Genomic DNA, 27,797 nt, shown 5'->3' on the forward strand with positions numbered 1-27,797 from the left:
ATTTTCAGGAAATTTTTGTTATACTAGATGAACAATGCAATGAAGAATTTATCCTCTAAATCTCATAGATTTATCTCTTACCGAATTTGAAATGTTCTGTTCCAAAAATTTAAACTTTAGGCGCTCATATCTCAAAAAGTAATGATCGGAAAACAAATCTTTTCCTGAGAAAGCTTTTCCATTTTGATAGCTTGATTATATACAAATCGAAAAACTTTGAAAAATATCATCAGTAGAAAGTTTATTTTTAGCCTTTGCACAGACTTAAAACGAAATGCCGCTCAGACCAAGTTTTCGTTTTAGTGGAATCGGATCTAAAACTTCTGTACTGTCTACCCATAAACCTCAAAGACCCAGTACATTCAAAATTATAACGAGATTAGTAATTTAGTCACTGATGTTGAATATTATGTACAAAGAAAACGGTACACGCTTAATGCACGAGTGCATGCATATAGAAGTGCGTGAAAGAATGTTGCAGCATTTTAATAGCTGTTAGAGTTTTGTGATATTGTGACAGTACAATCATATTCAGCGTTGTGCTTTTTTACTCTGCATAATTAATAAGGTAAAGCTCTGCACGTGTTTAGCAAGTAAAGAAAGGCTTTCAAAGTTTCTAGGATTTCAAAATAGCATCACCAAATGCACTAGATTAGTTTGACTTCCTTAGAGATATATGGAGAAAAATTATTTACCTTCATTATGTTTTGTATTAAGTACCTCGCATGCAATTAATAACTGAAAGTAACAGTAGACCTATTCTCTCTCGACCATTCTCTGCTTTCAACTCGGGCTGATCTGTTGCCAGTATGTCTTGAAGGAGATTAGTTTTTGATGTTATCATGTTGTATGGTACTGAGACATGGACGATGACAGAAAGAGAATGGAGTAGAATACAAGCAGTAGAAATGAGTATCCTCAGGGCGATAAAGGGAAAGACACGTTGAGACCGAGTAAAGAACGAGAGAAGAAGAGAATTGAAGATGGAAAGCATAAGGGGAAAGAGAGAAAGCATGAGGCTACGCTGGTTTGGACACGTGAAGAGAATGGGAGAGGATCGGCTGCCAAAGAAAATGGAAGAGATGAGGATTTAAGGAAGGAGACCAGGAGGACGATGGAAAGAGACAGTGTAGAAGAGAGGATAGAGATGGCGATAGGTTGAGGTGGGAAGACCGAGGAAGATGGAGAGGCATTGTTTATACACAGATCTGGCACTATAGTGAGGTCCACGTTATAATGACAGTAGTTAAAGATAGAAGAATAGCGATGCCGATTCTCTGCATTAATTATATATTTCTACACTGTCAAAAACATAATTTTTAGATTAATTAAGACCTAGAAAAGGATAGTACCACCGGCTTTGTCGAATGATTGACAAGGATACCAAAACCAAAGTTGATGAAATACTGTCATTATAACATGGACCTCACTATAGCTGCAACGGGACACGGATATGTGTCCCAGTTATTATATTTTTTTATATTAAAAACAATATTTTTTGTATTACATTTTTCCATTAAAAGAAAGAAATATGCAAATTTTACCATTATAAATCACAAGTTATTGGTATACAGAGTGAGTCATGTATGAGAACCCTTCAATAAGTTGAAGACTATTGTGGATATATTACTATAACTTCCAGGATAAGTTATTGGTCAAATACTCTACCTTTTGACGTACAACTTAATTTCAACCCCTCATAAGGGGGTGACTTAGGGGTTGTAGCTCGAATATTTTAAATGTAAACACACATTGTGTGGTACATCATTTCAAAGGCCTTTTCAAAACAAGAATGAGAAAGATGACATCAATAAAAATGTTCTATGATTCTTCTATCCAAAATGGCGGCTGATTGAAGTTTTAGTTTTTAAGGAAATAAGGGGTTATAACTCAAATATTTAAAATGTTAATACCTATTGTGTGGTACATCATTTTTAATGCCTTTCTAAAACAAGAAATATGGCATCGATAAAAATGTTCTATGATACTTGTATCCAAAATGGCGGCTGATTGAAGTTTTAGTTTTTAAGGAAATAAGGGGTTATAACTCAAATATTTAAAATGTTAATACCTATTGTGTGGTACATAATTTTTAATGCCTTTCTAAAACAAGAAAGATGGCGTCGATAAAATTTTCTATGATTCTTCTATCCAAAATGGCGGCTGATTGAAGTTTTAGTTTTTAAGGAAATGAGGGGTTATAACTCAAATATTTAAAATGTTAATACCTATTGTGTGGTACATCATTTTTAATGCCTTTCTAAAACAAGAAATATGGCATCGATAAAAATGTTCTATGATACTTGTATCCAAAATGGCGGCTGATTGAAGTTTTAGTTTTTAAGGAAATAAGGGGTTATAACTCAAATATTTAAAATGTTAATACCTATTGTGTGGTACATAATTTTTAATGCCTTTCTAAAACAAGAAAGATGGCGTCGATAAAATTTTCTATTATACTTGTATCCAAAATGGCGGCTCATTGAAGTTTTAGTTTTTAAGGAAATAAGGGGTTATAACTCAAATATTTAAAATGTTAATACCTATTGTGTGGTACATAATTTTTAATGCCTTTCTAAAACAAGAAAGATGGCATCGATAAAAATGTTCTATTATACTTGTATCCAAAATGGCGGCTGATTGAAGTTTTAGTTTTTAAGGAAATAAGGGGTTATAACTCAAATATTTAAAATGTTAATACCTATTGTATGGTACATCATTTTTAATGCCTTTCTAAAACAAGAAAGATGGCATCGATAAAAATGTTCTATGATACTTGTATCCAAAATGGCGACTGAATGAAGTTTTAGTTTTTAAAGAAATAATTGATAAAGTTCAATCAGCCGCCATTTTGGATAAACTTATCATAGAATATTTTTATTGATGTAATCTTACTCGTTTTAGAAAGGCATTAAAAATTATGTACCACACAATGGGTGTTTACATTAAAAATAATTGAGTTGCAACCCCTAAGTCACCCCCTTATGAGGGGATGAAATTCAGTTGTACGTCAAGAGGCCGAGTATTTGACCAAAAACTTATCCTGAAAGTTACAGTATTATATCTACAACAGTCTTCAACTTATTGAAGGGTTCCCATACATATGACTCACTCTGTATATTGGCAGAAATATGTACAGTGGTTCACATTTGTATAAAGATCAATTTGTTATAGGTAAAATTGCAGACATGAGTGATATCTCCTATCTGGATTGATTGCAGTGATAGAGTTACAAACAGAAAGGAGCTTATATGAAAATAATGACATTTGTGAAAAATGGTCTCAGGTCTGAAGAAAGAACTAGATCACGAATATGAATCAATCACAATTCTTTATAGCATTTATTCAAGCGAGAATGAGTAATTGGTATTCAAAATTCAACTACCTGAGCAATTGGGCATGTAGTTTAGTATCGATGTTTGATCGATAAGAGATATTTTGGTCATGCCATTACAGTATTTGATAGCTTCATATCTATAAAGAAAGTTATCGATCGTTATGTTGCGAGTCTATCACAATACAATTTTGATTATTTCATTTTTCTCAAGACTCCTCGTTTACCACTGAAACGACTTCAACATGTTGCCCATTTATCACAGTCAGCAATGGAGTTGCTGGTCTAAGCCTGTAACTTGGATTAGCTGTTAATCTAACAAGTTATAATCTAACCTTATATTAGAAGTTAATTTAAGGCCCGGTAGGGGTTCAATAATTCCATTCTGCTTGACCTTAATATAGAATCACCCAGCTAAGGTGTAGGTGTACATTTTTGAAGTCATTGGAAGATACTTTTTTATTTTCACTGTCCTTGCCGTAAAGTATTGATTACCAAGAGTCATATAATACGAGTATTATTTAATAATAACAAGTTTACTTTTGACAACGTGTAGGCGTGATAGAGTGTATCATAAAGTTATAATAATTTTATTTGAATACTCTAACTTACTCTTCTTAAAACTTTGTATTATTCTATCAGTAATTAGCAGGTAACCCATGCTCCGCAAGGGTCTAATTAAAAACTTTATTAACTTTAAACTTGACTTACCGGTACTGGAATCTCAAATGATTTTGAATGGTTCTATAACCATCCTTGGTAAATACGGAAAATATATTCAAATTTGCAAGTTAATCAGTCCTGTAGTTTACACGTGATGATGCAATATTTGTAAATTTGCTATCCCATACGTGTATAAGCCAATTCTTTTCTTTATTAATTAGGCATAATAGAATAGACTGATGTTACAGACTATTGTATTGTTTCTGCAATAACATTGATTTAGCTTAAATCAATTTCTGAACAGATTTTCAGATTAAAATACCGTACTAAAAATTTAAAAGAAATAAAAATACACTTTTATTTGGATTAAAACATAATTAAATTAACTTAAAACCTTATTCTAACTCACTGTGATTAATCACACTAATTACCGTTTTGAAATTATACGATTGTCTCTATTATCAAGAAGAAAATTGATGTAATGTTTAATAATTATATTTTTAGATAGATTAGAACACTCACCTAACAATAAACACCTCACGCAAATTATTAATTCAATTTGAAACTTGAGCTCGAAAAACTTTAAACTGGCGTTGAAGACTTGTAGATGAAGAGTTCTTAGTAACATCTGATTCACTGACAGAAATCTGATGACGTGAAACACTCTTGCCAACACTCTTAATAGGTCTATTTACTGAAAACTTAATTATTGTAAAGATTGCTTTTTCTGTGGTTTATGGAAGAATTCTAACTAAATATAGAATTATTTACATCTCCTATCTTCTTCAAATCAAAATATTACATTAATGTAATATTGCAATATTCAATCATTTTGTGGGTGCTTGTGTGAACCCTGTGAATGGCGGTAAAGTATAAATTTTAAAAACTATTGACGATGTGTACGCCAAAATTCTTTATAGTATTTTACAAAGTCTATAATATACCTAATACTTTCAAATGTCGATCTTGTGAGTGATGAGATACAATGACGGAAGGTGGTTAAATTTTTATTAGTTATTAAATGGTTAAAATCAACGGTCGTCTCGCACAAAAATTCTGGTCCCGCAATTAATTAGCAACTGAGATAATTGCAAATGATCCGCAATACTTTTTATCATCAGTTTAGCGGTTTACACGGCAATTGGACGTCAAGCTCATAATCATAATATCCTTAATTTGCTCTATTCTCGATCATTTGTACACTCTATTGTATAAAACTCCTTGTACCGTATACTGTTGTATGATTTATTTCTTTTTAAGTCGTAGAAAATTTCAATTTCAAGTTCGGTAAATCAAACGACGTGATGAGAATTTATTTATGAAAGTATTATTTCTTCCTATTTCACGAAAAAACATTGCAAAATATACATGTCTTTGCACTAGAGCATGTTGAACTTTTTAAATTCAGAGAAGTGCTTGGAAAATCAAAGCAAGGTTCATATCCTTATTCTGTACGTAGGTAGGCTATTTATTAGTCATTGTGGGCCCTATTTTTTCCTAAATATATACTCACTTTTATTTTTCGGGCTACTGAAAGTATTGAAATACAATAGAATATTATCAATTACCCTTTTATTTTATCACAACTCGACTAGTTCTAACTCTTCAAGAGCAATTTTCAAGCGATTTACTCATGAATAAAATGGCTCTTAAAGAGTTGTAATGAAATAAAAAGGCAGTACTTATATATTCAATTGGGTTTCATGGATATAATATGTCTATTAATATAATATTGTAGGTAGGTAATAACCTAGTGTATAATATTGCACAATAGAGCCGCATTTTCAGCATGCACCACCCACAGATGAATAACGAGGTTTTTTTTAAAATCTAGACTTTTTATTCAGCCAAATACAAATAATTTTATTTGTCTTAGATAAGATGCTCCACATTGAAGCTAGATTACAAAACATTTAATTTTGCGATATTTTTGAAACAGAACTGTTCGACAAGACAAGCGGACAAGCATTAGTTTGTTGAGTTTTTTAAAGACCATTGAAATACTAAGAGGTACAAAGTGATTCATGTTGAATCATGTTCGTGTTTTCCAAAGACCATTGGAATACTGAAAGGTACGAGGTGTGTCGAGTCAAATCTCCGATGTTGGTCAAGTCAAGACTCCGAGGTGGGTCGAGACAAAACTTCAAGGTGTATCGAGGTATCGCCTCTCTGCTGAGACTCAGCTGGCACCTCGTCGTAGCATCTGAGACTCGACAGTCACCTTCTCGTAGTCTCGCGAGGTGACTCGAGTCAAAACTCGTCGCCGCTCGCTGAGACTCGGCAGCCTCGCGAGGTGGCTCGAGTCAATACTCGTCACCACTCTGCTGAGACTCGGCCGCCACCTCGTCGTAGTCCCGCTCAAGCGCCGCCAAGTCTTCCCTGGCCTCCTGGAACTCTCCCTCTTCGAGGCCCTCGGTGATGTACCAGTGCACGAAGGCGCGCTTGCTGAACATCAGATCGAACTTGTGGTTGAGTTTGCTCCACGCCTCCGAGATGGCCGTCGTGTTGCTCAGCATTGACACGGCGCGCTGCATCGGAGATAGGTCGCCGTTTGCAACTACTGTCGGTGGCTGGTAGTTGATGCCAACCTGAAAAGTGAAAAACCATCAATAAGTTGAACCAATTGCACCACTGTCGGTTGCTAGTTGATAACCACCACTATAGTGATGTCCACGTTATAATGGCAGTGGAAAAAGATGGGAGAACAACGTTGCCGATCCTCTGTCTTGTCTTCTATAGACGGTAGCTGATACAGGTTTATTGATGTAATATTAACTGTTCATTCTTATTTAAAATAATCAATTATTGACCGAGTGAAGTGAGGTCTAAGATTCATGTCGACGATTTGACATTTCTCTTAATTTTTAAATGTTTGAATGACGTTTATATGTTTATATGTTGCGCATTTACGGCGAAACGCAGTAATAGATTTTCATGAGATTTGACAGGTATGTTCCTGTTTTAATTGCGCGTCGACGTATATACAAGGTTTTTGAAAATTTTGCATTTCAAGGATAATATAAAAGGAAAAAGGAGCCTCCTTCATACGCCAATATTAGAGTAAAAATCAGAATTATTCATCATAAATCAGCTGACAAATGATTACACAGATGTGTGGAGAAGCCAGTCTATTACTGTATTTGTATAAGGTCTATAATTTCAATCAAAAGAGGTATGCATCTTTAAGCTGGGTTTACACCAAAGTTATTACCAAAATGTTAATAACTTAATCCTTATAGATTCCATTTGATTGAACGGAAGTTGACATATGTTCATCATGTGTATGATAAGTTATGGTCAATCCAATATAATCTATAAGGATTGAGTTATTAACATTTTGTTAATAACTTTGGTCTAATCGCAGCTTTGAGATCTTTGGTTTCAATATTTTGTTTTGCAGTCATGCGTGCCCATTAGTATCAATATTCTCACCTTCCAAAAACCTAGTTTAATAGGTGATTAAGAATAAACAAATAAATTAAATAATGCTGGAGAAATTATAATATTTTTTATTGTAAAAAATTAATTTTCATCAGATAGAAAGATTATCACGGAACTGGATGAATAAATATCATATGGAATACAAATTCAAACGTGAACTGAGTTTGTTTACATTTAAAACAAGTGACATCAGGTACTTCTGGATGAGAATAGTGCGTGAGGTCTACTGTTCACAGAACTACTAGTAATGATTATAGTGATTTTTAAAAGGAATGAATAGATAAATAAAAATTTATAGGGCTTTCATGTTGCAAATTTCACTGTTAACTCAAGCGATTGTCCTAGTAGGTAGTTCTTCTTCGTGGAGCTAAGTGTCACTGATAGTCGGCTCTGATACTGTGCCGTTCATACTAGCCAAAATGGCTACCAACCAACCTTGTTCATGACACTGTCTATCTGGAATCCCCAGTCTACGACAACGACAACAAGTATCAAGTATAAAATCTCACCGGGCCAAAACTCAAAACAGTAATAATATTTTTACAGCAGTCGACAATAATCGGCTTGGGTTAACAGTGAAATTTTGGAATATTAAACGACCTGAGGTATATCTTCTTTTGTTATCTTTTCTCTGTGGTACTATAGTGATTCTAATGATGATTGTTTGTTGTTAGTGGTGACCTTGAATCCAGTGGGCGACCAGTCGACAAACCGCACGTTGGCCTTGGACTTGATGGCGGCTATGGCGCTGTTGACATCCTTGGGGACCACATCGCCGCGATACAGCAGGCAGCAAGCCATGTACTTGCCGTCACGCGGGTTGCATTTCACCATCTGACTGGCTGGCTCAAAGCACTCCGACGTGATCTCGCCCACTGACATGCCTTCAAATTCAAATCAAGACAATTTTATTACACAAAACACTTAATTTAACTTACACAAATCTATGATATAATAAAGGAAAGAACTGGTTTATTTGAACTGGTCTCGCCCACTGACATGCCTTCAAATTCAAATCAAGACAATTTTATTACACAAAACACTTAATTTAACTTACACAAATCTATGATATAATAAAGGAAAGAACTGGTTTATTTGAATTAAGTTGCAAAAGGATTTTTTATTTTGTTGCAAAGGATAAAAATGCTGACATTACTAAGGCTAGCTTCACACGCATTCGGTTCGGTTCGTTACCGAAAACGAATGAGGCTTTCATACATGTCAGGTTTTAATTCGTACGGTTCTAATTAGGTATTTTCTTCTCAAACACAGCTGTGTTTGGATTTTCACAGCTCATGCTGGTATATTTAAATATAACAGCTGGTGTTAAATTGTAAGATGTTATTTATTGAACAACAACATTTTAAAGTTAATTGAAAATTGTGAATTATTTGAATAGTTTCTTTTTGATTTTGTTAATTTTGGATGTACAGGGAGATTATTTTTTAAATTGAAAATTTGTTCCTTGTTTTGACACATATTATATAAACTTCATCTCTTCTATATCCATTGATGAAATCATGTAATATTCATGAAAAATTGAAAAATATATAAAAATAAAAATTCCTCCTGAGTTTTAATTTATATGAGTTTTATTTTTTTAGCAAACTATTCATGAGAAAAAAATGTTCCTGTGAACTAACAGAAATGAATTGACCATATGATTTTGACTAGGAAAATTTTGAAACAGATAATCACGATATCAGGTTAAAATAAAAACAAAAAAGGCAAGCGTGTGTAAAAGACTTTGTTTTTTCCTGTTTCCCTAGCAACGAATTCGAATATGATGAAACCTATTCGTGTCGAGGGGGCGTTCGGTGCTATGCGGTTGCTATTCGGTACCGAATTCAAACTGAATTACCGTTTCACACTTATCGGAATTTGCCAAAAACGAAACGAACCGAATGAGTGTGAAACTAGCCTTATACTGATAAAAACAAAGTATAAACAATAAAGAGCTTTATTGATTATAAATAAATTGAGTTTCAAAAGGTACGTTGAGAGAAAGACTATAAATGCTAGAAATGCCGATACTCATTTAGATAATTATAATACAAGAAATGGATTAGACGATATGCTTCACTATACTACAGAACAGCTCTTTTTGAAAAAATCAACTTATATTGTCCTTCAATTTATTAGAACATTTCCTATCGGTTCAAGAAATTGTGATGATCTCGATGTTTTTGGGAAGGAGTTGAAAAGCTTGTTGATGGGTGGATAACTCTATACAACGGGAAAGTATATATGTGTGTAGAGATGCGAGATTTCGTTTTTTTTGTGTTATGTGTTATAGAATATAGAATAGAATAGAAAAGAATTTTATTGTCCTCAATACACAATTACATCGAATAATAAACCCTTCACATTTCATCCAATGAAGTAACATGCAGTATTATTCATTCTATGGTTGACAAAAATTCATTAGACATGGCCGAAGCCGTCAGCCAGAGTTGGTAGATAAAGATAAATTATCTTAACTAATCAAGATAAAAAGTTTCATAAATTTCAGTCATTGATTCCGGTACTCTATACAAGAATAGTTATAAGCCTTCCTCAACATAGATAGTAGTTTTCCTTAACTAATCAAGATAAAAAGTTTCATAAATTTCAGTCATTGATTCCGGTACTCTATACAAGAATAGTTATAAGCCTTCCTCAACATAGATGAACTATTATTGAACTATAATTGAAAAACAAAGTTTATTCTCAAACTTGTATTTACAAAACAAGATAAGATTCAGGTAAACAACAATAGCAAAAACAATATATTACAGAGAAGCCTAGGTAAAGAATACTATTTTACAGTTCAAAAATTGAATTCATTAATAAGGAAATTTCTATATGTTCCCGCTGATCTTAAATACCCCTCCAACCGCACCCAGTCCTCCCCGTTAAGATATTTCCGCACTACTTCGTCTCCTAGTACTTGGTGCTGTAACCAATTTTTCCTTTGCTCTCCCAATACCTTACAGCGGCCTATAAATGTGTGTTATGTGTTATAAATTTTGACAATTCTTATACTCTGATAAGAGTCTCTGGGAAGATTTTAAAAACAAACAATCATATGCTTGGCCAAGCGCGCAGATGAGAAACAAAATATGGAAAGAACCATTGCAACACGTTGTGACTTGCATGTAGCTGCTCACACTGAACCCCATCACAGCAAGTGCATGCGTTTAGTGTGCGCGGTTGGTCATGTATGACCTCACGTATGATGTACTGTCCACCGCTCATAACTTGGCTTCTGAGGTCTGAGGCGTAGGGGGGAAATTAATGAGTGGGGCCATGTTGTTGACGACTCACTAGTGTGACTAGGAAAATTTTGAAACAGATAATCACGATATCAGGTTAAAATAAAAACAAAAAAGGCAAGCGTGTGTAAAAGACTTTGTTTTTTCCTGTTTCCCTAGCAACGAATTCGAATATGATGAAACCTATTCGTGTCGAGGGGGCGTTCGGTGCTATGCGGTTGCTATTCGGTACCGAATTCAAACTGAATTACCGTTTCACACTTATCGGAATTTGCCAAAAACGAAACGAACCGAATGAGTGTGAAACTAGCCTTATACTGATAAAAACAAAGTATAAACAATAAAGAGCTTTATTGATTATAAATAAATTGAGTTTCAAAAGGTACGTTGAGAGAAAGACTATAAATGCTAGAAATGCCGATACTCATTTAGATAATTATAATACAAGAAATGGATTAGACGATATGCTTCACTATACTACAGAACAGCTCTTTTTGAAAAAATCAACTTATATTGTCCTTCAATTTATTAGAACATTTCCTATCGGTTCAAGAAATTGTGATGATCTCGATGTTTTTGGGAAGGAGTTGAAAAGCTTGTTGATGGGTGGATAACTCTATACAACGGGAAAGTATATATGTGTGTAGAGATGCGAGATTTCGTTTTTTTTGTGTTATGTGTTATAGAATATAGAATAGAATAGAAAAGAATTTTATTGTCCTCAATACACAATTACATCGAATAATAAACCCTTCACATTTCATCCAATGAAGTAACATGCAGTATTATTCATTCTATGGTTGACAAAAATTCATTAGACATGGCCGAAGCCGTCAGCCAGAGTTGGTAGATAAAGATAAATTATCTTAACTAATCAAGATAAAAAGTTTCATAAATTTCAGTCATTGATTCCGGTACTCTATACAAGAATAGTTATAAGCCTTCCTCAACATAGATAGTAGTTTTCCTTAACTAATCAAGATAAAAAGTTTCATAAATTTCAGTCATTGATTCCGGTACTCTATACAAGAATAGTTATAAGCCTTCCTCAACATAGATGAACTATTATTGAACTATAATTGAAAAACAAAGTTTATTCTCAAACTTGTATTTACAAAACAAGATAAGATTCAGGTAAACAACAATAGCAAAAACAATATATTACAGAGAAGCCTAGGTAAAGAATACTATTTTACAGTTCAAAAATTGAATTCATTAATAAGGAAATTTCTATATGTTCCCGCTGATCTTAAATACCCCTCCAACCGCACCCAGTCCTCCCCGTTAAGATATTTCCGCACTACTTCGTCTCCTAGTACTTGGTGCTGTAACCAATTTTTCCTTTGCTCTCCCAATACCTTACAGCGGCCTATAAATGTGTGTTATGTGTTATAAATTTTGACAATTCTTATACTCTGATAAGAGTCTCTGGGAAGATTTTAAAAACAAACAATCATATGCTTGGCCAAGCGCGCAGATGAGAAACAAAATATGGAAAGAACCATTGCAACACGTTGTGACTTGCATGTAGCTGCTCACACTGAACCCCATCACAGCAAGTGCATGCGTTTAGTGTGCGCGGTTGGTCATGTATGATCTCACGCATGATGTACTGTCCACCGCTCATAACTTGGCTTCTGAGGTCTGAGGCGTAGGGGGGAAATTAATGAGTGGGGCCATGTTGTTGACGACTCACTAGTGTGACTACAATCCCTAAACAGCAGCTGACCGGAGTAAACGTCAACATGTTGTGTTATTTTTTCATTAAGTTAGTAGGTAGCCGTTTTTAAATAGTTATTGAAATAGTTATAGCGATTTATTAAATTAAGTAACTCAACCATTATCCCTGTTATATTGTCATAAAATCCATCACTGTACATCTTATAATAAGACACATAGAGTACATAAGATTTGCAGATGATATGGCGATCCTGGCTGATAGCTGGACAATGATGAATGGAATGTTGAGAGATGTGAGTGAGGCTTGTGAGAGGTATGGAATGAGGATAAACGTCAGGAAGACAAAGTGCATGAGAATTGGTGCAGGGAAAGCAAGAATGGGGAATGCTGTACTGGAGGGTGAACAGTTGGAACAGGTTTCATCTTTCAAGTATTTAGGAAGCATAATGGAAGAGGATATGAAATGCAACAAAGAAATCAAAGTAAGAATTGCTATGGCAAAAACAGCATTCAATAAGAAAAAGAGAATTCTTTGTAGCCAACTGGACAAGACACTAAGGAAAAGGCTAATAAAGTGCTATGTTTGGAGTGTGACACTGTATGGTGCAGAAACTTGGACGCTGAGAAAGGAGAATAAGAGGAGGCTTGAGGCATTGGAAATGTGGATATGGAGAAGGATGGAGGGGATCAGTTGGAGGGATAAAGTTACAAACGAGGAGGTGTTGAGGTGGGTTGGGGAAGGAAGGAGTCTGTTGGATGTGATAAGGGGAAGAAAGAGGAGATGGCTGGGACATTGGATGAGACGGCAATGCTTGTTGGTGGATGCCATGGAGGGGACCATTCAGGGAAGAAGAGGAAGAGGAAGAACGCGAAGATACAAAATGTTGGACGACATCAAGGAGGGGATGAGCTACTATGCAACGAAGCGACTGGCAGAGAATAGAAGAGAGTGGAGGGCTGCTGCCATATAGAAGGACCTGCTTACGAGCAGAAAACTACAGACAGACAGACAGATAATAAGTCTAAGCGAAGTGATAGGCTATTCAGAAAAAACAATGATTTTTTAGTTTCATCGAAAAATTTGAATTCTGAGTTGAAAGTTGAACTTGAATCTTAAACTCTATTATTTTATGTAACGACTAAAAACGTTAGGATATTATTTTACTTATTGATCGCTGGTTAAATTACAAATTTGGTGGGATGGAAATTGCTCAATTACATTTGGCGAAGGCAAATAGACCACAGCGTTTGTGTACTCGCTACCTGGCTCTCCAGTGCCATATGTCACGCCTAAAACTAGATCGACTGCATTCCTTCCAGAGGCCAAGTTACGAGCGGTGTACAGTACACATGTATGATGTGCTCATGTATAATGTACACATGTACTCATATATGATGTATGCTGTCCTAATAGTGAAGTGTTGTGTTTCTTTTCTGGCTCAAAATTTTGCAAAATTACTCAAAAATTTCCAATCTGTAGAGATTTGAGTGAAATATTTTTGTTTTTAATTAGTTTTTAAATATCAAAATTCAAAATTTTTAGTTTAGTCATTAGTTTTGAAGTGGAAATTGGACTTTTAGAAGTGAAAGTGAAATATTAACCTTATTCTTTTCTGAAACTTTTATATTATGTAAAAATTTGGGAGAAGACAGTTTTGGGCTATGCCTTTTGTCTTCTCCCAATCATATTATATTTATTATAATTATGATCTGTAATGCCAATGGATTAAATGAATAAATGATGTGCACTTGCTCATATCTGCATCCAATGTGATTTATACCCTAATAATTATACCCTCACCTTCATGATAAGCGTTATCCGCCGAACACACGGGCGCATAAGCGGTCAGTGGAAAGTGGATCCTTGGGTAGGGAACGAGGTTTGTCTGAAACTCAGTCAGGTCCACATTTAAGGCGCCGTCAAATCGCAACGAGGCTGTGATGGACGACACCACCTGACCAATCAGCCGATTAAGGTTGATATAGGCAGGATGCTCAATGCCCAGTTTGCGCCGACATATGTCGTAGATCGCCTCGTTGTCCACTATGAAGGCGCAGTCCGCATTGTCCATAGAATTGTGCGTGGTTAGCACAGCGTTGTAAGGCTCCACTACTGCTGTTGATACCTGAGTAGAGAGAGAAAGAAAAAACTTTATGATAATATATCATAATGATATAAAAGAATAGCTATAATATAAAAAATATATAAGCTGTTCTGCTGCACCAGATAACCTTACAAAAAAACTAATTGTTATGATGTAAGCAGTGAATCGGCAACGCTGCCCTCCTATCTCTCCCCGGTCGTGTGTTAATGGGAAGGATATTTTATATCCTTCTAAGAGAATCGACAATTATTTGTTGAAACACCGCCGATTTATGAAGTTACATCACATTATTATATTATCGTTATTCTAATCGCATTCTATATTTATTCTCGTTGATAATTTATCTATACAGTACTTTGTGAAATTCGTTGAATACCTAGCATTATTGTCATTTAATGTAAATTAGTGTATAAGCCAGTAAATATTGTAACATACATAAATAAAGAAATCTAATCTAATCCACTGTCATTATAAACATGGACCTCACTATAATTATCTTCTATAGAAGACAGTGGCAAGGCAGAGAATCGACAACGCTGTTCTACAATCTTTCTCCACTGCCTTTAAAACATGGACCTTACTATATATCTATAGAAGACAGTGGCAAGGCAGAGAATCGACAACGCTGGTCTATCTTCCTCCATTGCGATTATAACGTAGACCTTACTATATCTTCTATGGAGGGCAGTGGCAAGACAGATAATCAACAACGCTGTTCTACAATCCCTTCTCCACTGCCATTAAAACATGGACCTCACTATATATCTTCTATACTAGTAGTACTGTGAACAGAAGACCTCACGCAGTATTCTCATCCACAAGTACCTGATTGAAACTATAGACCTTATGGAAATACATCAGCAATAGATGGCTAGTGTGGCTTCTCCACACATCTGTGAAATCACTTGTCAGCTGATTCATGAAGAATAATTCTATAGTCTGATTTTTACTCTAATATTGGCGTATGAAGGAGGCTCCTTTTTCCTTTTATATTATCCTTGAAATGCGAAATTTCCAAAAACCTTGTATATACGTCGACGCGCAAATAAAAAAGGAACATACCTGTCAAATTTAATGAAAATCTATTACCGCGTTTCGCGTAAATGCGCAACATATAAACATTCAAACATTTAAACATTAAGAGAAATGCCAAACAGTCGACTTGAATCTTAGTAGACCTCACTTCGCTCGGTCAAAAAGGCTGTGGCAAGGCAGAGAATTGACAAGTTACTCCTATATTTCTCCTTTCTCCACTGCCATTATACGTGAAGCCTTTCTTGTACGAGTTTCAAAAATACTGTTAAATTTATCCTGCAGCAAGAATGCATTTATACAGTGGTTGATTTTTATGATATATTGATTTTTGTATGTATGAATTGTGATAATGGTTTTGTAAATTACTTTATATTGTAGAATTGTATTGTTTTTATGCTTGAAATTTGTGTATAATATATATGACGTTGATCATACTGTTGTAAATGTGCTTATGTAATTGACACTTTTTCGCCATAAACACTAAAATAAATAATCTCAACTCAACCGGTTTTAAAACTTTCCTCGATTTCTAGTTGCAAATTTTGTCCCATATTAGATACAAATTCTAGCATACCTTCTTTTATCAAGTTTACCATCTCGTTGAATGCTCCCTTTCTGATCTTGCTCTTGTTTTCATGTAAAACTTTTTTTGTGTAACAAACTTTCAGCACAATTAATTTTTAATGATTAAATCTCACTTCTGACATCAATGTTATAAAATGTGCTTTTGTTTCAACACTTTATTCATTAAAAGTTTACAATATTGAACAAGATAAAAATAAAATATATTTTTATATTTAATATTATATTTAATATTTTTATCTCGTTGATAATTTATCTATACAGTACTTTGTGAAATTCGTTGAATACCTAGCATTATTGTCATTTAATGTAAATTAGTGTATAAGCCAGTAAATATTGTAACATACATAAATAAAGAAATCTAATCTAATCCACTGTCATTATAAACATGGACCTCACTATAATTATCTTCTATAGAAGACAGTGGCAAGGCAGAGAATCGACAACGCTGTTCTACAATCTTTCTCCACTGCCTTTAAAACATGGACCTTACTATATATCTATAGAAGACAGTGGCAAGGCAGAGAATCGACAACGCTGGTCTATCTTCCTCCATTGCGATTATAACGTAGACCTTACTATATCTTCTATGGAGGGCAGTGGCAAGACAGATAATCAACAACGCTGTTCTACAATCCCTTCTCCACTGCCATTAAAACATGGACCTCACTATATATCTTCTATACTAGTAGTACTGTGAACAGAAGACCTCACGCAGTATTCTCATCCACAAGTACCTGATTGAAACTATAGACCTTATGGAAATACATCAGCAATAGATGGCTAGTGTGGCTTCTCCACACATCTGTGAAATCACTTGTCAGCTGATTCATGAAGAATAATTCTATAGTCTGATTTTTACTCTAATATTGGCGTATGAAGGAGGCTCCTTTTTCCTTTTATATTATCCTTGAAATGCGAAATTTCCAAAAACCTTGTATATACGTCGACGCGCAAATAAAAAAGGAACATACCTGTCAAATTTAATGAAAATCTATTACCGCGTTTCGCGTAAATGCGCAACATATAAACATTCAAACATTTAAACATTAAGAGAAATGCCAAACAGTCGACTTGAATCTTAGTAGACCTCACTTCGCTCGGTCAAAAAGGCTGTGGAGAGGCAGAGAATTGACAAGATACTCCTATATTTCTCCACTGCCATTATACGTGAAGCCTTTCTTGTATGAGTTTCAAAAAAAAACTGTTAAATTTATCCTGCAGCGAGAATAATGCATTTTTACAGTGGCTGATTTTTATGAAATTGATTTTAGTATGTATGAATTGTGATAATGGTTTTGTAAATTACTTTATATTGTAGAATTTTATTGTTTTTATGCTTGAAATTTGTGTATAATATATAAGACGTTGATCATACTGTTGTAAATGTGCTTATGTAATTGTCACTTTTTCGCCATAAACACTAAAATAAATAATCTAAACTCAAACGGTTTTGAAACTTTCCCTCGATTTCTAGTTGCAAATTTTGTCCCATATTAGATACAAATTCTAGCATACCTTCTTTTATCAAATTTACCATCTCGTTGAATGCTCCCTTTCTGATCTTGCTCTTGTTTTCATGTAAAACTTTTTTTTGTGTAACAAAATTTCAGCACAATTAATTTTTAATGATTAAATCTCACTTCTGACACCAATGTTGTAAATGTGCTTTTGTTTCAACACTTTATTCATTAAAAGTTCACAATATTGAACAAGATAAAAATAAAATAGAATTTAATATTTTAACGTATCTCATAGAAAAATTCAACTATAGTTATTTACTTGTAAACGTTCCTTGCTAAACCAGTCACCTTGACAACCGTGCTCACATCATGATAAGTATCCATGTAGGGCCAGCCTACATCAATACATTTTTTTTTTTATTAAAATGGCTTATGTCAATAAAGAAATTTCTATTCTATTCTATTTCTTACTCTACAAGAACGGTACCAATTAAATATATGTATTGATAGATAAAGTTTACCTGTGGTGCAGGGTAGACAGCAAACTGCAGCTTGCTCTTCTTGCCATAGACATCAGAAAGATTCTGCAAGAGCAGAGAACTGAACCCGGACCCGGTCCCGCCTCCAAAAGAGTGGAACACGAAGAACCCCTGCAGTCCAGAACAGTTGTCGGACAACTTGCGCAGGTGATCCATCACGTTTTCAATGATCTCCTGGCCCACCGAGTAATGGCCTCTGGCATAATTGTTGGCTGCATCCTCCTTGCCTCGAATCAGCTGTTCAGGGTGGAACAGATCTTTGTAGTGACCATTCTTCACTTCATCTGTCGCAAAAAAAGATTACAATATTACACATTGTTTCCACTTACTACGAATTGCTTAATCGGTCCTAAAAGGAATGAATAGTTGCTTGTATCAACTATTCAAATGACCACTTGTTTCCACTTAATTAACCACTTGGGAGCGAATTACTTAATTGGTCAATCGGTCCTTAAAAGGAATGAATGGTTGTTGCTTGTATCAACTATTCAAATGACCACTTGTTTCCACTTACTTAACCACTTGGGAGCGAATTGCTTAATCGGTCAATCGGTCCTTAAAAGGAATGAATAGTTGTTGCTTGTATCAACTATTCAAATGACCACTTGTTTCCACTTACTTAACCACTTGGGAGCGAATTGCTTAATCGGTCAATCGGTCCTTAAAAGGAATGAATAGTTGTTGCTTGTATCAACTATTCAAATGACCACTTGTTTCCACTTACTTAACCACTTGGGACCGAATTGCTTAATCGGTCGCCCTTAAAAGGACCAAATCCTTGTATCAACTATTCAAATGACCACTCGTCAAAAATTTGTATGACTTTATATATTCTGACTTTGCCTTGTTTACAATTTTTGTATTGTTGGCTGTAAATAAATTGAATTTGAATTTGAATTCACCAAAACGAAAACTTGGTTTGAGCGCCAGTTGATTCTAAATCAAATAAAATTTATTCACCAATTAACAACAGTTTTACGAGAAAAAAAATTGTTGTTAAATAATATTGGCATGGCTAGAAAAAGAAATCGTGTGCTGTAGCCACGAATTCAAAACATTCCTCACCTATATTTTAACATACTTACTCCATGGCACTACAGCCCATCCAGGGCCTTGGCCTCCTCAAGAATGCCTCTCCACTCCTCTCTGTCGGCAGTCTTGCTTCTCCATCCCCTAACGCCTATTTTCCGGAGATCATCTTCCACATCCTCAGGCCAGCGCTTGCGTGGACGTCCTTTCAACCTTCTTCCGCCTGGGTTTTCTCTGAAAACTTTTTTAATGGCTCTTTCATCGCTCATTCTTTCTACATGACCCAACCAGCTCAAGCGTCTCACTTTGATCTCATGTACAATAGGTGGTTTTCTGTACAGGTCACGCAGCTCTTGATTCGAACGAAGTCTCCATTCTTCATCAATACATACTGGACCGTATATTCTTCTCAGAATCTTCCGTTCCCATATACTCAGTAGGTCTTCATCCTTCTTTTTCAAAACCCAGGTTTCTGCCCCGTATAACACAACTGGCTTTATAACAGTTTCATAGATTTGTTGTTCAATTCTCCTTGACAGTGTTTTGGATCTCAAGTATTGGCTAAGTGCATAATAACATCGATTTCCTGCCGCTATTTTTGCTTTTATATCAATATTTTAACATGATTTCAGAATTAATACAGCTCTTTATAATATAATCCAGACCAATACAATATAGATAGACAAATCAAATAAAAAATCATATACTTAATGTAATATAGTTAATCAGATAATTCAACCAAGATACTTCAAATATTTAAATAACACTAGAATTTCAAAACAGATTAGTGGACATTTGCATACTTCAATAAACATATTAATCTTAAAACAAAGAAAAAATCATATTACAAAACCAATTCAAAATCATCTGACTGAACCACCAACTGCTGCTCAAACCTAGTTGTCGTTTTTGGCGAATTTGGGCCTTAAGGCTGTGCAGAGGCTAAAACTTTCTACTGGTGATATTTTTCAAAGTTTTTCGATTTGTATGTATATTATCAAGCTACCAAAATGAAAAAGTTTTCTCAGGAAAACATTTTTTTCCGTTCATTAATTTTTGAGATATGAGCGCCTAAAGTTTAAATTTTTGGGACAGGACATTTCAAATTCGGTAAGAGATAGAGATTTAGAGGATAAATTCTTCATGTTATTGTTGATTGAATAAAACAACTTTTTTGAAAATATCAATTTTTGAGATAAATTCTTCTTCATGGTATTGTTGATTGAATAAAATATTTTTTTGAAAATATCAATTTTTGAGAAATTTATTCAATTTACTAAAAATGACCAAAAATAACTTTTAGTTGAGTCATTTTTGGTAAATTGAATAACTTCCTCAAAAATTTATACTTTCAGAAAATTTTTGTTTAATACAATCAACATAACCATGAAGAATTTATCCTCTAAATATCATGGATCTACTATCTCTCACCGAATTTGAAATGTCATCTCCCAAAAATGTAAACTTAAGGCGCTCATATCTCTGATGATCTATCGATCATAAAATATTGATGATCGGTTAAAAAATGTTCTCATGAGAAATTTTTTTCATTTTGATAGCTTGATGATATCTTCTTCTTCTGCTTCAATCGTCCGATTGGTTGGCAGCTTTCCATCTTTGTCTGTCCAGAGCCAGCTGTTTTAGTTGGGTATAGCTCTGGACCCCAAGATCCCGGGTTATCGGCTTCAAATATTGTAGCCGGGGTCTTCCACGAGCCCGTTGTCCACTGATTGCACCTTCCAGTATTGTTAGCGTGAATTCGCTGTGTCTTATAATATGTCCTATCCAAGAATGCCGTCTGTCCCTAAGAGATTTCAATAGAGTTTTTGTGTCTCTTCAGCCCTTTGAAATACTTCTTCATATGTTATTCTATCGGTCCATTTTATTTTCAGCATTCGCCTCCAACACCATACTTCAAATGCATTAATTGCCTTTTCTTCCGCCTTACCGATAGTCCATGTCTCTGAGCCATATAGTGCAATACTCCAGATACAACTCTTTATAAGTCTCTTTCTCAAATCCAAATTCAGACTTTTGGAGGAAAGCACATTCCGTTTATTGATGAAAATGGCCTTGGCTTCTCTTATACGGCGCTTTATGTCATCTTTGTCTTTTCCATCCTCTGAAATAATGCTACCTAAGTATTTAAATTTTTTTACTTGTTTGAAGGCGTTATTCTCTATCTTTACTATTTCAAAATCAGGATTCTTGGAGCAGATCATCACTTCTGTCTTAGCCTTATTTATCTCCATGTAAAATTCATTTTTGAGAATGTCATGCAAGGTATTCAGTGCTCTCTCTAGATTACCTTTATCTTGTGCCACTATTGCAATATCGTCTGCAAAGCGGAGCATTTGCACTCTTAATCCATTTACCTTGATTCCTGAACAATATTCCTTACATTTATTGACAGCCTGTTCTACATAGATATTGAACAAAAGCGGTGACAAACTACAACCCTGCCTTACTCCTCTCTTGATGGCAGCTTCTCTTTGTTTCTCACCCACCTTTATAAATGCTGTTTGAGCAGTATACAGCTCTCTTATGATCCTTCTGTCTCTGTAATCTACTTTGATTGTTTTGAGTGTTTGCATGAGGACATTCCAATTTACCCTATCAAATGCCTTTTCTTTCCCAATAAGTTTTTCGTCGAGGAAAAACTAATCCAATTTTATCCTTGATGCATTGAGTAAAAATATTGACTTACTCTCAACGCATCTAGTATAAAATTTATTGGTGTACATTTAGATCCAAAACTCACTTGGGAGCCTCATGTCAAATATGTAAGCACTAAGCTGTGTAGATTGAACTATCTGCTGAGAAGCCTTGCTAATACGGTACCAAAAATATATTTAAGTACAGCATACTTTTCTTTCTTTCACAGTCTCATGTCTTGTGGTATTCTTCTATGGGGAAATTCAGCGCATATTAACGGTATTCTCCTGCTACAAAAAAAGCCGTGCGAATAATCACGGAATCACCTCATCATTTAGAACACTGTAGGCCTTTATTCATAAATAATAAAATTCTGACAATAATAAATCAGTACATATATTTTGTTTTGTTATACACTAAGGAGAATCTGCATCGTTATCAATTAAGAAATACTGTTCACTCTGTTAATACCAGAAACAATAGACAGATCTATATTCAATACCAAAGATTGTCTAAATCTTTAAACAGTTTTGAAGCAGTTGGGCAAAAGGTGTATAATAAGTTACCGCTACACCTCCAACAAACACCCCTAAAACTGTTCAAATTAAAGGTGTACGATTGGCTGGCAAAAAAATCCTTTTTATAAATTAAGTGAATTTTACGAGAGCAGAATCAGCATACCTTAATTCTTATTGTTAGCACGTATGAACTAGCTGCTTGATTTTGTAATGTTTTCTTTGTTATTTGTAATATTTGGAAATGTAATCTAAATAGCATTGTAATAGTAACAATGTGTCTCTTAATATGTGATTCTCTATTTCATGTTCTATTTGTGTGACTTTGTCTTGTGCTTTTTGGCTGGCTGACAATATAATTGTATTTATTTAGGTATTTATTTTATTTATTTAAATAAATTATTTATTTAAATAAATTATTTATTTAAATAAATTATTTATTTATTGTAAATCTTTGTAATTTGTTTTGTCTTGTTTTGTGTGTTTTTAATAATAAATTGAAATTGAAATTGAAATTTATGAAATTTGTTTATGGTACTCACCAATGACTGTTGGTTCCAGGTCAACCAGAGTTGCTCGGGGTATTTTCTTGCCGCGTTCTGTTTCAAAGAAGAATGTGTCATAGCAATTGTCGACGTTTGATTTTTCAGAATTTTTGATACTGCCGTCCGGCTCGATGCCGTGCTCCAGGCAATACAGCTCCCAGCAAGATGTGCCAATCTGGATGCCGGCTTGGCCAACGTGTACTGAAATGCATTCCCTCTGAAAAAGTCAAAAATAATCAACTAAATATAATATCAACCTTGAAATATTATCCTCAAACTAAACCTTAATGTATTATTATCAATTTTTCATGATGTATTATCTACCTTATCTACCATTGTGTACAAAATAGTTCATTAAAAACAATATAAAAAACATAATGTACCATTCTATTTTAAACATTTTCAACTTTGAAACATTTCAAACAACTACCGTAGTTAGTATTGGCCTACTTTGGCCATTTTTGAAACTAGTTTGGGAGAGGAATAGCACAAGGTTACCTTATTTATTTATTATTTTACAAAGGCGACTTTCTAGAAGTATTTTAAGCCTAGGTGATGATGAGGGGATGAATGATTATACAATGAAGGTAGAGTTATGAATGAATAAAAATGATAGGTTAAGCTATCCGCTTGAATTGATTTGAGTCCACTTTTCAGTCCAGAAATAAACCAGAAATTTGGAATTTGATTTGATTGAAACCCGAATATAATAGATTAATTATTTTTCCTCTCCCTATCATTTTGATAATGTAGGTACTTATTGTATAAATGAATGAATAAATTTGTTTGAAATGTTTTAAAGTTTAAATTTTCTAAATAAAAGGGTACTTCATGTCTTTATATTGTTTTTAATAAAGTAGCCTATACAGGTTGAATTATTCTATAAATTAATAAAAACATATAAAAATCTTGTAGTACCCTAGTATCTATATAATAATCTTGTAGTGTCTTGTAGTACTGGTAGTAATCTTGTATATAAAGAGTAGGGTACTACAAGATTTTTATATGTTTTTATTAATTTGTTAAAAAAGTAGCTCCTGTGACTGAAGTATTTTTATGATTCTATGAAATAGTTCATGTACTGAAATCATTCCCTCAGCAAACATCAAAGCAATAGATACTCAAACACATTTTTTAATATGTCATCTCTACCTTATTAATACAAAAATAGTGAATTGAAGAAGATATTGTTGAATATAAATGAATATTATGGTGTACTACACTTCAGCCAAGATCTGTTTAGGATAAAAATTTTCAATAATTAGCTGATCAAATAAATGTAAAATTTTTATCAAAGTTCATTGTGTTATTAATTTGATTGTATGGTATGAGATTTTGTGATATTTCTCCATAATTGAAAGAATAAGACTGATATTGTCAATACCACTGTAATTTATTCGAAAATTAATTCATATTACAGAACCAGGTTTCATGGTAATACCACAGAATTACTTATAGGAGTTTTCTCTGGTAATACCATAGGTATGACCATAGAGAAACAATAGCGTAAGTAGATATCCCATGGTATAGGGAATTTATGTCGCAACTTTTACTGTTATCTCAAGCCGATTTTTACTGTTTTGTTGGGGTGAGAGTGTATGAGCGGCACAATATGAGAGATTACCAGTGTCACACAGCTGCATGGGAAAGAATTACATGAACTATCGGCTTGAGATAATAGCAAAAGTTGCGACATAAACGCCCTATACCATGGGATATCTACTTTTGCTATTGTTTCTCTATGGTCATACCTACCACATCTTCAGCTCTGAAGCTGTGGTACACTTAGGTATTACCATGAAACCTGGTTCTGTAATATGAATTAATTTTCAAATGTATTAAAGTGGTATTAACAATTTCAGTTTTATTCTTTCATTTATTGTGTTAGCTGAGAGTTCTGTAGGCTTTGTATTTATGTGGTGTGTAGCGTACTCAACTTGCTTCATGACTATTTGAACGTCAGCCAGTATCATTATATTGTGTTGTGCAATAAATAAGTAGATTACGGTACCCAATAGTAAGCAAGCTAGTATAAATAGGCAACTAGACATACCTATTTAAAACTGCTACACATTATGCATAATCTTGCACAAATAATGCAAAGTCAGTTTATTTAAACTTAACCAATATATTTTTTGGAAAAAATCTTACAAGTTATTCAAATATCCATATTGTAAAATTGTACTATGTATGAAGCAGGATTTGCACACAAGAGTAAAAAGCTGGGTTTACACCAAAGTTATAAACAAAATGTTAATAACTTAATCCCTATGGATTATATTATATTGAACATAACTTATCATGCACATGATGAACATATGTGTTTGTCAAGTTCCGTTCAATCTAATAGAATCTATAATGATCAAGTTATTAATATTTTGTTAATAACTTTGGTGTAAACGCGGCTTAACAGTGAAAATAAATTTCTAATGGGATTATTCTTACTAATTTAGCAGGATTGATCCAATTAGAATTAGTAGAAACTATATTTTTTTATTACTATTGTGTGCGAATCAAGCTTTGACTTATTGTTCTATTAGACTTTAAGGAATCAAAGCATATTTTTCTTTATATGCTTATATGCTGCATAGTTTCAACTAACTTTCTAAGATTCAATTGATGTTTTAAAAATAATAGCTCATAAACTTACCATGTTTAGTACTTTTTAAATTTTGTCCTACTTCCAAAAAAAGTTTAAAAAGTTTGTGTGAATATCACTTGAAATTTATACCAGCATACTTTTGAACACTACAAGAATTTGATTGATTTGATAAGAAAATAGCTTAGCAACCAGCATTCATGTTTCTAATTTGCAGCTGGTTGAAATTCATTAAATTTATTCTTTTTTCTAAGTTATCCAGCTGCCACAATTTTGTAACAAAATTTAATGCTGGCTACACATCAGTTTTCTATGGAAAAAGTTGTGAGTTCGGTTGCACAGAAGGATGTTTAATATTAATCAAGATTAAAGGCCACGAGAACCAATCAGAGATGAAGGCTTCCCTGATTGATTCTTGTTGCATTTAATCATGGTTAAAATCTAACAGGCTTTTGTGCAACCGGGACTTGATGTTTTCTCTAAAATTAAAGATAAAATGACAAATTTATGTTTTTAAAATGTTATGTATGTAAAATTGAGCGACAATGGTAAAAGGTAGGTAGTTGAGAGATGGTAAAAAGTGCATTTATTTGGATTTAAACGGAGACATTACTTTTAGATACATGCATTTTTTCAATACCCAGAGCTACATTCTCCGCTACCCTCTCTCTGCCTTTGCTGCTCCACCATGGTTTGAATATTTTTGGAAACCCTTGCCGGTAATTCCATGTAGGTAAATAACCATGTTAAGTTTAGTGTCATGTGAAACATGGCCCTGCAGCTCTACGTGGGTTCCGTACTACCAAGTATAATTATTAACCGAACGTAGTGAGATGTTTTGACTCGGATTTTCTTTTGTCTGTCTGTATGTAACGCGATTACGGCCAAACGCGTTGATAGAATTCGATGAGATTTGGCAGGAATATTCCATTTTCAACTGCGCGTCGATGTATACACAAGGTTTTTTGAAATTTTGCATTTTAAGGATAATATGAAAAGAAAAGGAATTCCTCCATACTCTGATATCACTATATATATATCTTCCAAGTAGATGATATATATATATATAATATATATATATATATTATATATATATATATATATATATAATATATATATATATATATATATATATATATATATATATCATCTACTTGGAAGATAGGATTAATCAGACTATAGAAATATTCATAATCAATCAGCTGATAAGTGGATTATTCATTGCATGCATTAAACAGATGTCTGGCCGTGTCTATTTCTATAAGGTAGGGTTTCAATATTTTTTATGATGCGTGCCCATCAGTATCAATATTCTCACATTTGAAAAACAAATTTAATAGGTGATTGAAAATAATATAAAAAATGATTAAATGAACTGAATAATGCTGAAGAAATTATAATATTCTTGATTGAAAAATCAAGAAATCATTAAAATAGTTGAGAAATATTTTCATGAGATGAAAAGATATCACGGAACTAAATACATTATCATATGGGATACAAATTCAAACGTGAACTGAGTTTATTAAGATAAGTGAGTTTTTGATCTTGGAAAAAACAAATAACAGTTTTTAAGAGTAAATCCTATTATATTAAGCGAGCAATTTTTGTATATCTGTTTATATTTTTCTATTTTTATAACTGGTTATTTATGTCCAACGGATCTCGAAAACGGCTCTAACGATTTTCACGAAATTTGGAATATAGTAGGTTTATGATATCAAAATTCGATTGCACTAGGTCTCATCCCTGGAAAAACTCGCTGAAGGACATGAAAAGGATAATTCATCCTTGGAAAAACAGATGATGATTTCGTCGCCTGTTGATTACAGAAGATGCGTGTGCCTGTGTGGGAGCTGTGTAATCAATTAGCTTACCGTTTCTCGCAAAAAATCAAGAAATTTTAATTGACTCGATCAAAATATAGTAATCTGATTTGTTGACATAAGATGGTATATATCATAGTATTCAAAGTTAATCATTATTTTACAGTTCTAAGTGATTAGTGAGTGTTATTTTGTTATTCAATTTGGTATGTAAACAATCTAAATTATAACTTTTATGTTTTCAAATATTTGGACTGAAAATTTCACCTGAATTCAAGCGTATGGAGCATAACCTACTTTTTGGAATATTTTGGTCATCCATGATCGGAATCGGATCGGAAAGGAGCATGACAGGTGTGAACCAGGCTCAAGCTGGATTCACACATATCATTATCAGTCTACGTGTCCGGTACAGTGAAATAATAATAATACTGGGGGTGATGCACCATAAGCTCTTGGGCTTGTGCGTGGGTAATAAGTGAGAGGGATGATGATAAGAGATGACTACTCTTTAGGTAGTCGGGACCAACGG

General features: G+C 33.9%; 2 protein-coding genes across 8 annotated transcripts in view; both read right to left on the reverse strand.

Moving 5' to 3' along the window:
- Positions 1-4,638, reverse strand: part of LOC111056328 (annexin B9) — a 33,049-nt gene extending 28,411 nt beyond the window's left edge. For 6 of the 7 annotated variants that reach the window (XR_005571137.1, XR_005571136.1, XM_039426532.1 and 3 more), the window contains exon 1: positions 4,520-4,636. The gene's annotated coding sequence lies outside the window, so the exon portion shown is untranslated. Of the gene's footprint in view, positions 1-4,519 lie in introns of all 7 variants that reach the window. The other variant, XM_039426528.1, reaches the window with a different exon arrangement.
- Positions 4,639-5,814: 1,176 nt separating this feature from the next.
- On the reverse strand, positions 5,815-26,032 carry LOC111056322 (tubulin alpha-8 chain). The gene is made up of 6 exons (XM_039426533.1): positions 25,491-26,032; positions 22,838-23,057; positions 18,079-18,380; positions 14,174-14,498; positions 8,120-8,322; positions 5,815-6,585 (listed from the first exon to the last, which is right to left on the reverse strand). Exons 1-6 carry the CDS (start codon positions 25,491-25,493, stop codon positions 6,301-6,303), a joined length of 1,338 nt encoding a protein of 445 aa, XP_039282467.1. The 5' UTR covers positions 25,494-26,032; the 3' UTR covers positions 5,815-6,300.
- Positions 26,033-27,797: the final 1,765 nt, after the last annotated feature.

The sequence above is a fragment of the Nilaparvata lugens genome, chromosome 4 (genome assembly GCF_014356525.2).
Source record: "Nilaparvata lugens isolate BPH chromosome 4, ASM1435652v1, whole genome shotgun sequence".
Lineage (NCBI taxonomy): Eukaryota > Metazoa > Arthropoda > Insecta > Hemiptera > Delphacidae > Nilaparvata > Nilaparvata lugens.